The sequence below is a fragment of the Camelina sativa genome, chromosome 8 (assembly GCF_000633955.1).
Source record: "Camelina sativa cultivar DH55 chromosome 8, Cs, whole genome shotgun sequence".
Taxonomy (NCBI): domain Eukaryota; kingdom Viridiplantae; phylum Streptophyta; class Magnoliopsida; order Brassicales; family Brassicaceae; genus Camelina; species Camelina sativa.
The window spans coordinates 5,532,577-5,543,231 of NC_025692.1; the positions used below are offsets into that span (position 1 = coordinate 5,532,577).

Here is a 10,655-nt window from a genome sequence, read left to right on the forward strand (position 1 = left end):
AAAATTGACTTATTTTTCGCTCATGTTCAACAAATATATCCTGTTTGTTTAAGTCTGCATTTTTACAAGAAAATTGAATTCACATATGGTATAACTCGTGATTAGCTTTTGTAGTTCAGTGTAATAAACAAGAAACATCAATGTAGGTCGGGTTCTTTTTTTCTTGTGAGTTGGTTTTTAAAACTAAATAATAGAGTCTCCTTGTCTTTATATTTGGCATTTAGCTAGGTTTTTCATTCTACGTGGATGTGAGTGGAACAGCCCCGTGACCTCAACCCTTCTGTCTCTTTTCACCTAATTCCCTTACCAAAGTACCAAACACTCGACCACCTCTAACAACATCCACACACATATATATAAATGCACATACATATTGAGAAATCACATAGCCATATATTATTTTGGTCGTACTTTGTATCTTTGGCGAAACACAAAAAACAAAATCCAAAAAAAAAAAAACGCCTTATATTTGTGTAATTGATTCTAATTGTCGTATAGATGCTCAAATTCAATTCAACCAAAGCTCCCAATTTATTTCTTCTCCTTCTCCTCCTTCTCGTTATCCTTCTTTGTTCAACGCAAACACAATGCCACACCAAAGGTCTACGGTTACGACCAAGAAACCAGAAGAATGTGAACACGACGAATGATCGGACACAAAACCCGGAAGATGAGTTCATGAAATGGGTGAGATTTGTTGGGAGCCTTAAACACTCAGTGTTCAAAGCCGCCAAGAACAAACTCTTCCCTTCTTATACACTTACTGTCCATAAGAAATCCAATAAAGGTGACTTCACTAAAATCCAAGACGCGATTGATTCTCTCCCTCTCATTAACCTTGTTCGTGTCGTCATCAAAGTTCATGCCGGAGTTTACAAGTAAGCACAAGTCTTTAATTTCTTCCACTATCTCGTTTTAACATAATTATTAATATATAACAAGTGATTAGTATGAGTTTTAGAGTAATAACATTTTAATCAAAATATATATTTGAATAATGAGGTATAGGAGACAGAACATTAATTCGGTCGATCTTGCAGGGTTATTATATAAATTAATTAATAAATAGTGTTTGGTACAATTCGCAGTTGATCAAATCAAAATTGGTACCACAGCTGTAGATTGATACAATATTCGGTATTTAATTCCAACAGCCTGAACCTTAGATTCTTGAGTTTTGTCTATATACGTTTTGCAGTTTTGCAATTTGTTATCACTCTAATTTAAGTAGTATAGGGATTCCATATATTTTCTTATCGTCCTTTCCTGCATATGCATGAGCCAAAAGTGTCTATGAAATTGAAAAGAGACACGTATCAATAAAGAAATGTATAGCAATCATATCAATGATCTCTCCCTCGAAATCAACACTATATGATCACGTGAACTCGGAATTTTGTAAGCTGGATGTATTATCAAACATAATCTCTAGGAAATTGACTTTAATAGTGACATTTTGGGTCTTTGTCTGTTATAAAGCGCATGGATGGTCCACATATGTTCCACGCTCATCGCCCATAATTTTAGATTGTTATGCTAGCTTGCTATTTCGTACTATAGCTATTCTTAGAAATTAAATATAACAATTTGAGCGAAATAATAATGAAAATTTGGGGGGACAATATATGTGTAGAGAGAAGGTGAACATACCTCCAATGAAGGCATTCATAACAATAGAAGGGGAAGGAGCAGAGAAGACAATAGTGGAATGGGGAGATACAGCACAAACACCTGACTCAAAAGGCAACCCCATGGGGACCTTCAACTCTGCCTCTTTTGCCGTCAATTCTCCTTTCTTTGTCGCCAAGAACGTCACTTTCAAAGTAAGTTATTACTTATTACCTNTGTATAATAAGTAAACTGGGTTGTGTATGTGTTGAACAAATAATTTGTGCACATCTAAAATCAAACTAGTTATCTTATTTGAAAGAACTTGCATGTAATAAGTTTAGTGACACTTTATAAACGCAAAGAACAAGAGATTAACTTCTCTATGAGGTTTGGTCATAAGTCGTAACCTATAAATACCCTTCAATAAATGCAATTTTTTTCTCCTTTTTCAAACTGATCATGTTTAGTTTAAAACTTGTTCACTTTGGATTGGCACTACAAACTTGACATTCTTCTCTTTCCATTCAGGAAAAAACTTTAAAATCTTAAACAAAATAATTCTCTCATTTTGTCTAAGATATACGGAAAAAAAATTGACTTATTTTTCGCTCATGTTCAACAAATATATCCTGTTTGTTTAAGTCTGCATTTTTACAAGAAAATTGAATTCACATATGGTATAACTCGTGATTAGCTTTTGTAGTTCAGTGTAATAAACAAGAAACATCAATGTAGGTCGGGTTCTTTTTTTCTTGTGAGTTGGTTTTTAAAACTAAATAATAGAGTCTCCTTGTCTTTATATTTGGCATTTAGCTAGGTTTTTCATTCTACGTGGATGTGAGTGGAACAGCCCCGTGACCTCAACCCTTCTGTCTCTTTTCACCTAATTCCCTTACCAAAGTACCAAACACTCGACCACCTCTAACAACATCCACACACATATATATAAATGCACATACATATTGAGAAATCACATAGCCATATATTATTTTGGTCGTACTTTGTATCTTTGGCGAAACACAAAAAACAAAATCCAAAAAAAAAAAAACGCCTTATATTTGTGTAATTGATTCTAATTGTCGTATAGATGCTCAAATTCAATTCAACCAAAGCTCCCAATTTATTTCTTCTCCTTCTCCTCCTTCTCGTTATCCTTCTTTGTTCAACGCAAACACAATGCCACACCAAAGGTCTACGGTTACGACCAAGAAACCAGAAGAATGTGAACACGACGAATGATCGGACACAAAACCCGGAAGATGAGTTCATGAAATGGGTGAGATTTGTTGGGAGCCTTAAACACTCAGTGTTCAAAGCCGCCAAGAACAAACTCTTCCCTTCTTATACACTTACTGTCCATAAGAAATCCAATAAAGGTGACTTCACTAAAATCCAAGACGCGATTGATTCTCTCCCTCTCATTAACCTTGTTCGTGTCGTCATCAAAGTTCATGCCGGAGTTTACAAGTAAGCACAAGTCTTTAATTTCTTCCACTATCTCGTTTTAACATAATTATTAATATATAACAAGTGATTAGTATGAGTTTTAGAGTAATAACATTTTAATCAAAATATATATTTGAATAATGAGGTATAGGAGACAGAACATTAATTCGGTCGATCTTGCAGGGTTATTATATAAATTAATTAATAAATAGTGTTTGGTACAATTCGCAGTTGATCAAATCAAAATTGGTACCACAGCTGTAGATTGATACAATATTCGGTATTTAATTCCAACAGCCTGAACCTTAGATTCTTGAGTTTTGTCTATATACGTTTTGCAGTTTTGCAATTTGTTATCACTCTAATTTAAGTAGTATAGGGATTCCATATATTTTCTTATCGTCCTTTCCTGCATATGCATGAGCCAAAAGTGTCTATGAAATTGAAAAGAGACACGTATCAATAAAGAAATGTATAGCAATCATATCAATGATCTCTCCCTCGAAATCAACACTATATGATCACGTGAACTCGGAATTTTGTAAGCTGGATGTATTATCAAACATAATCTCTAGGAAATTGACTTTAATAGTGACATTTTGGGTCTTTGTCTGTTATAAAGCGCATGGATGGTCCACATATGTTCCACGCTCATCGCCCATAATTTTAGATTGTTATGCTAGCTTGCTATTTCGTACTATAGCTATTCTTAGAAATTAAATATAACAATTTGAGCGAAATAATAATGAAAATTTGGGGGGACAATATATGTGTAGAGAGAAGGTGAACATACCTCCAATGAAGGCATTCATAACAATAGAAGGGGAAGGAGCAGAGAAGACAATAGTGGAATGGGGAGATACAGCACAAACACCTGACTCAAAAGGCAACCCCATGGGGACCTTCAACTCTGCCTCTTTTGCCGTCAATTCTCCTTTCTTTGTCGCCAAGAACGTCACTTTCAAAGTAAGTTATTACTTATTACCTTATACTCATAGTTGTATGATATCAGAAAAAAAAATTGTGAACTCATCGTAGCCGCGCTTTTATATGTATATAGAACACGACCCCGGTCCCCTTGCCGGGCGCAATTGGAAAACAGGCAGTGGCATTGAGGGTGTCGGCAGACAATGCAGCTTTCTTCGGGTGTAAAATGCTTGGTGCTCAAGACACTCTCTATGATCATTTGGGAAGACATTATTACAAAGACTGTTACATCGAGGGATCTGTTGACTTTATTTTTGGCAATGCCCTTTCTCTCTATGAGGTAAGCATTCTTACTTAGTGGTCTCTCTATTCTCCTAACACGTCTTATAGAACACTTTCTTTCAGTGGTGTAGCATTTTTAGATTGGTCCTTGCTCTAATAAAAGTGGTATTTAGGGGTGTCACGTGCATGCGATAGCGGATAAGCTAGGAGCAGTGACGGCACAGGGGAGGAGCAGTGTGCTAGAGGACACCGGATTCTCGTTCGTGAAGTGTAAGGTGACAGGGACAGGTGTATTATACCTTGGGAGGGCATGGGGTCCCTTCTCAAGAGTCGTCTTTGCTTACACCTATATGGAAAACATCATCCTCCCTAGAGGCTGGTACAATTGGGGCGACCCTTCCCGTGAGATGTACGTTTACTTTACTCTTCTCTGGTCTCATTTAAATTACATATAAGTTATAACCAAAGTTAGTCGGCGTAGCTCTGACTCAACAAGCTAAGAGAACATGCCATACTTTATTATAATTGTACAACACACTTCAGTCCAACTTTACAAAACATGATCTCGTTGCCTCATCCATTACAGAGTCGTATGTCCCACCACTGCACCACTACACATCTCAGACCGACTTCAATTTTTGTCTTTTTACCCAAAAACGTTGCTTTTGATAATAGTATATTTTGTGTGTGTGCGCATGCATTATATAGATATACTGAAACTTAAAGCCATTAACGTAGGCGTGCGTCGTCTCTTCTAGTGGTGCAAAACGCAATGTGAATAATATATATATATATATATATATAATTTTTATAGAGTGTAAATGAAAAATATGGTGCAGGACGGTGTTCTATGGGCAGTACAAGTGCACGGGAGCAGGAGCAAACTATGCAGGGAGGGTGGCTTGGGCAAGAGAGCTCACTGACGAAGAAGCTAAGCCTTTTATATCTCTTACCTTCATAGACGGCTCTGAATGGATCAAACTCTAACCATTTACACTTTTTTTTGTTTTCCATTCTACCTAATTAATTAATAATGTACATTTTTTTTTCCTTTTAATAAAATAAAATATATATTTTTTAACATTTCACATACATGCACACCTCATTCCAATGACTCGACGCCCATTTGCAACAGCCAAACATTGCCGACCAAGTCCCATCTTGCGATACACCAACTTAGATATGTTTTTTTCCGAAACATGTAAGAATTACGGGCCGGGTGTGGTCCAATGTATTTTGAAACAGAGTTGTATATTCAATCGATGATATTTTATGTACTAAAATGAGTTTCAAAAATTATACAAGTCTTTTATGTAGTAGGTTGGGGTTGGCGGATGTGCTTTAAAATGACTTGATCTTGTGCGGAAGTGGTCTTTTTTTTTTGTATTTTCTTCTCGCAGAAAAAAACAGTTTATGTTATGTCACCAATGGGACCCAAAATCAATATGATGTGGTAATAATTTATGTAAGCAAAGTGAAGGATTATGATATTAAAAAAGTTAAAGATTCCTCCGAAGATCAATAATTGCAAATATCAAATTCCTTATTAGAAAACCATCACACTCTAAAACACCATTGATGATTATCTAAAAAAGAAGGAAGAAAGAAAGCTTACATTGATGATGTCCAAGTCAACAGCTCTCGCCTTCATAATCGCTGCTTTATCTTACTCCTTCCTCTTCTCTTCTTCACCAAAACATCATTACCACGAACTCTTCCTCTCCGCTTCCTTCTCCGACAACGCTTCAGTTGCTTTAAACCTCCGTACCCTCACGCGCCGCCCTCATGTAGCCGGTACAGCGGCCAACGCTGAGGCCGCTGAGTATGTTCGCTCTGTTTTCACCTCTTCTTCACTCAAATCACACGTCGTTGCTTACCAAGTATCCTTAACTTACCCATTTCATCGCTCTTTGGTACTAACGCCAACAGAATCAGCAAACCCTATCACTTTAGAGTTGGAACAAGAACAAGTTGGAGACAGTCCTTATGCAGATGAAGTGATGCCTACTTTTCATGGATACGCTAAGTCAGGTAACGTCTCAGGACCAGTGGTTTATGCAAACTACGGACGAGTAGAAGATTTCGTGAGACTCAAGAAAGAGATGGGCGTGAATGTCTCTGGAGCCGTTGTGATTGCGAGGTACGGTCAGATTTACAGAGGAGACATTGTACAGAACGCGTATGAGGCTGGAGCTGTAGGTGTTGTGATATACACTGACAAGAGAGATTACGGCGGAGATGAGTGGTTTCCGGAGAGTAGAAGGATGCCACCGAGTGGTGTTCAGGTTGGTACTGTTTATAATGGGTTGGGTGATCCAACGACTCCTGGGTGGGCTAGTGTTGAAGGGTGTGAGAGATTATCTGATGAGGCTGTTGAGTTGAGCGGTGATGCGCCTCTTATACCTTCCTTGCCTGTTTCTGCAGCTGATGCAGAAGTGATTTTGAAGACTGTTTTTGGAGATGTTGCTGATGGAGATGTTTATCCAGTTGGACCTGGACCTGGGATCTTGAACCTGAGTTATACTGTGAGTGAGTTTGTGTGTTTAGATGAGATGATGTGTGTTACTTAACGTTAAGGGATTTGAGTTTTTGGAGTCTTGGATTTAGGGGGAAACTGTTATAGCCAAGATTGAGAATGTTATTGGAGTGGTTCAAGGAGAAGAAGAGCCTGATAGGTACATTCTTATATATATATATATGAGTGGAAATAGACTAAAGGTAACTTCTGATTGTATATGGATGAATTGATTAGATATGTGATTCTTGGAAACCATCGAGACGCTTGGACTTACGGAGCTGTTGATCCGAACAGTGGGACTGCGGTGCTTTTGGAGGCGAGTAAAGTTTACGTACATGTTGAAAGATTTAGATTGTTTCATTTGCAATGAGAGAGATCTTGAAACTATTGTAGATTGCACAAAGACTAGATAAGCTGCAGAAACGAGGATGGAAGCCTAGACGAACGATTATTCTGTGCAATTGGGATGCTGAGGAGTATGCCCTGGTCTCTAGTCTCTCTACTTACACTTTTTATATGTCTACTTATGTAATGTTCAAAGCAGAAAAAATTAAGGGTTTTGATGTGTTTTTTTTTTATGTAGATTGGGTCTACAGAATGGGTAGAAGAAAACAGAGAGATGCTAAGTTCAAGAGCAGTGGCCTACATGAATGTAGACTGTGCGGTATCTGGCCCCGGGTTTCATGCCTCTACAACTCCACAACTCGATGAACTGATAAAACTAGCGGCTCAAGAGGTACTTTTTAAAAGCAGTTTTGTAAGCATTTTGGGTGGATGGTAAGTGTTAACTGTTTCTGTTGCAATGAAACATTATCAAGCTTTTTTTTGGTTTAACTATTCTACAGGTCCAGGATCCAGATAACGCAACACAAACAATCTACGATTCGTGGATAGGATCAGGAAACTCTGTTGTGGCAAGTGATAAGACTAGTTTAGATTAAGAGTTTTGTCTAATGGTTGAAACTGATTTGTATACTTGGTATGTGAAGATCGGAAGATTAGGGGGCACAGGATCAGATTACGCATCATTTGTGCAACATGTTGGCGTTTCAGCAGTTGACATGCGTTTTGGAGGAGGTAAATCTCCTAAACAAGCTAAACATCATGGTCTATTGTATAAACACTTAGCCAATAAGCTTTTTTACTCATGATTTAGAGACTAATCATTGCTAATATAACCATGTACAAATAACAGGCTATCCAGTGTATCACTCCATCTATGATGACTTCACTTGGATGGAAAAATTTGGAGACCCGATGTTTCAGCGACATGTCGCAATGGCTAGTGTATTTGGTTTGGTCGCTCTTCGGTTAGCAGACGAGGAAGTCTTACCATTCAACTATATCACCTATGCATCAGAACTCAAGGTAACTGCTAAATGATATATCTTTTTACATATGACCGAAGAAACTAATGGGAAAAAGATTACTGTAATGGTGTTTATCTACCATGCATAAACAGAAAAGTGCGGAAGATTTGGAGAAGCTAGGCCATACCATAGATGTTTCTCCGTTAATCAAATCTATCGAAGATCTATCTACGTCTGCACAAGGGATAAATAAAGAGAAAGAGGTAACGGCACTGGTTTTACGTTTGACAAAGTGACAAGTAGTTATTGAGAGTAAGTCTTTGAGTTGTTGACATGTGCAGGGAATTAAAGGAGCTCTAAAAGTGAGAGAGATAAATGACAGATTAATGATGGCGGAGAGAGCTATGACAGACCGAGATGGACTGTCGGAAAGACCATGGTACAAGCATTTGGTATACGGACCATCCAAGTACGATGACTACGGTTCAAAATCATTCCCTGGAGTTGATGATGCAATCGAGAATGCAAAGAAGCTAAACACAAAAGCATCTTGGGAAAATGTTCAACACCAGATATGGAGAGTCTCTAGAGCTGTAAGACAAGCATCACTTGTTTTAAAAGGTGAACTGAGATGAGCACTGGCACAATGATGGCAGTGTTTATCTATCACAAGTTAATATGTTTTCCTCTGTTATTCCCAACCAAAACTGACTCAAATATGAAATCCAAATTTCAGTTTTTAGTGTTTACCTTTGTGTAAGGCCCATATAAAAGCCCATTAATTAAGCCCAAAACAGCTAAAATTTCATGTTTTTTCCGAGTTTCGACCACGATTTGAGGATTCAGGAGTTGTAAAAATACGAGAGTCTCACCGTTCAGTACAGACCAGACGAAACCACGATGCTTAACCCCATCACTTTAACCCGGAAACCACCACTCCCCTTCAATTCTCTTGGGTTTTCCGGTAATCACACTTCGTATTTTGGTAGAAGGACTCGAACTGAAGCTGGTTCGAGCAGGGCTCTTTCGTTTGGGTACAACAATGTTGGTTCACTGAATTCTGGTCGTAGCTATTGGTCTGGACGTTCCGGGACTGGGTTTGGGCATATGGGTCGGGTCTCTTCAGTCTCAGGTGGAAGTTCAGGTGGCTCCGGCGGGTTAGGTGGTTCAGGTGGTGGTGGTTCCGGCGGTGGAGGTGACAGTGAAGGTAGCGGCGGAAACGGGAAGAAGTGGTCATTCCTCTCATGGTAACTTTTCTTACTGCCGACTACTCTCTCTACTCCTTTTTTTTTTTTTTGTGTAAAGCTGTTTCCTTGAAACCCAAAATTCAAAACTTTCATGGATTTAGTTAACAATATTCACAAAACTCTTATCTTGCTTTTGAATTAAACATAAATACAATTTGTGTGCCTTTTGGTTTTGATTTCTGTGATGCTTGCTTCAGGTACCTGGCTCTTCTCTCAGATTCTCCTGTTTTGACCAAAGCTGTGACCTCAGCACTTTTGACTCTCATTGGAGATTTGATCTGTCAGGTAAAACTCTCTTAATGGTTATCTTATCTTTGAAGTTTGGATTCTGATTTTTCAGGATATGTCGAGATAAAAAGAAACAGTATTCATTAGCTTCATTATGTATTTTTCGAATGAATGAATCATATATGTTTAGATAATTTACTGTTGCATATGAAGTTGGAATGGAAGCTAATAGACCCAAGAGAACTGGATGTTGTTGTCTATTTCTTGGCTTTGCTTTATCATATTGTGCTAGCTATGTGGTTATTGGTTAAGCAACATTGCTTATTCTTGTTACATTTGGTTGCAGCTTACAATCGATAAGACCTCATCGCTGGACAAGAAGAGGACACTCACGTTCACTGTCTTGGGCTTAGGGCTCGTCGGTCCAGCATTGCATTTCTGGTATTTCTGTGGTCCTTTCACTCTTATGACACCACAAAAGCTATATTATTTATTTTCCTGCTAAGTGGAAGTTCAGTTGAAGAGACTTATGCATCCATTGATATATTATTACTTATGCTAATTCTCTGCTCTCTGAATTCTCTCAAACTCCTTAGGTATTTGTACTTGAGCAAAGTGGTGACAGCTTCCGGATTATCAGGCGCAGTTATACGACTCTTACTGGATCAGGTAGGCAAATTTTTCTTATTTTCTGTCTTAACCATTCTCTTCCCATCTTGCTTCAACTGTGTTAACAACCAAACCAAAAAAAAACTTTTTTGGCAGTTTGTTTTTGCTCCTATTTTTGTTGGAGTTTTCTTATCAGCTGTTGTGACACTCGAAGGAAAACCATCAAATGTCATACCGAAGTTACAGCAGGTTAGATTCAAAGCTAATTAAACTTTTTATTTCCACAGCATGGTGCAGGAACCTAAGTTTGACACGTCGTATCTTTTTATCTGTATTCTAATGAAATCCATGTATTGCTGATTGCGTAGGAGTGGACTGGTGCAGTGCTAGCAAATTGGCAGCTATGGATACCATTTCAGTTTCTTAACTTCAGATTTGTTCCACAGAACTTCCAGGTTTGATACTTAACTCTGTGAC

General features: G+C 38.1%; 3 protein-coding genes across 4 annotated transcripts in view; all 3 read left to right on the forward strand.

The window, feature by feature from the left end:
• Positions 346 to 5,582, forward strand: LOC104706308 (probable pectinesterase 53). 2 transcript variants are annotated; one of them, XM_010422485.2, is made up of 5 exons: positions 346 to 878; positions 1,634 to 1,823; positions 4,118 to 4,324; positions 4,440 to 4,675; positions 5,106 to 5,582. In XM_010422485.2, exons 1-5 carry the CDS (start codon positions 499 to 501, stop codon positions 5,251 to 5,253), a joined length of 1,161 nt encoding a protein of 386 aa, XP_010420787.1. In that variant the 5' UTR covers positions 346 to 498; the 3' UTR covers positions 5,254 to 5,582. The 2 variants fall into 2 exon arrangements, with proteins under 2 accessions (XP_010420787.1, XP_010420786.1); XM_010422484.2 differs by lacking the exons at positions 346 to 878; positions 1,634 to 1,823 and adding exons at positions 2,548 to 3,078; positions 3,834 to 4,023.
• LOC104706311 (probable glutamate carboxypeptidase 2) lies at positions 5,794 to 8,841 on the forward strand. The gene is made up of 10 exons (XM_010422489.2): positions 5,794 to 6,791; positions 6,874 to 6,941; positions 7,019 to 7,100; positions 7,178 to 7,270; positions 7,368 to 7,520; positions 7,630 to 7,698; positions 7,774 to 7,861; positions 7,980 to 8,152; positions 8,247 to 8,357; positions 8,436 to 8,841. The coding sequence occupies exons 1-10, from the start codon at positions 5,886 to 5,888 to the stop codon at positions 8,727 to 8,729; spliced, it is 2,037 nt and encodes a 678-aa protein (XP_010420791.1). The 5' UTR covers positions 5,794 to 5,885; the 3' UTR covers positions 8,730 to 8,841.
• Positions 8,902 to 10,655, forward strand: part of LOC104706310 (protein sym-1) — a 3,082-nt gene continuing 1,328 nt past the window's right edge. Inside the window, exons 1-6 of the mRNA XM_010422488.2 lie at positions 8,902 to 9,341; positions 9,539 to 9,626; positions 9,916 to 10,010; positions 10,166 to 10,238; positions 10,335 to 10,427; positions 10,547 to 10,633. Coding sequence (XP_010420790.1) covers positions 8,995 to 9,341; positions 9,539 to 9,626; positions 9,916 to 10,010; positions 10,166 to 10,238; positions 10,335 to 10,427; positions 10,547 to 10,633 — 783 coding nt within the window. The 5' untranslated portion in view covers positions 8,902 to 8,994. The remainder of the gene's footprint in view (positions 9,342 to 9,538; positions 9,627 to 9,915; positions 10,011 to 10,165; positions 10,239 to 10,334; positions 10,428 to 10,546; positions 10,634 to 10,655) is intronic.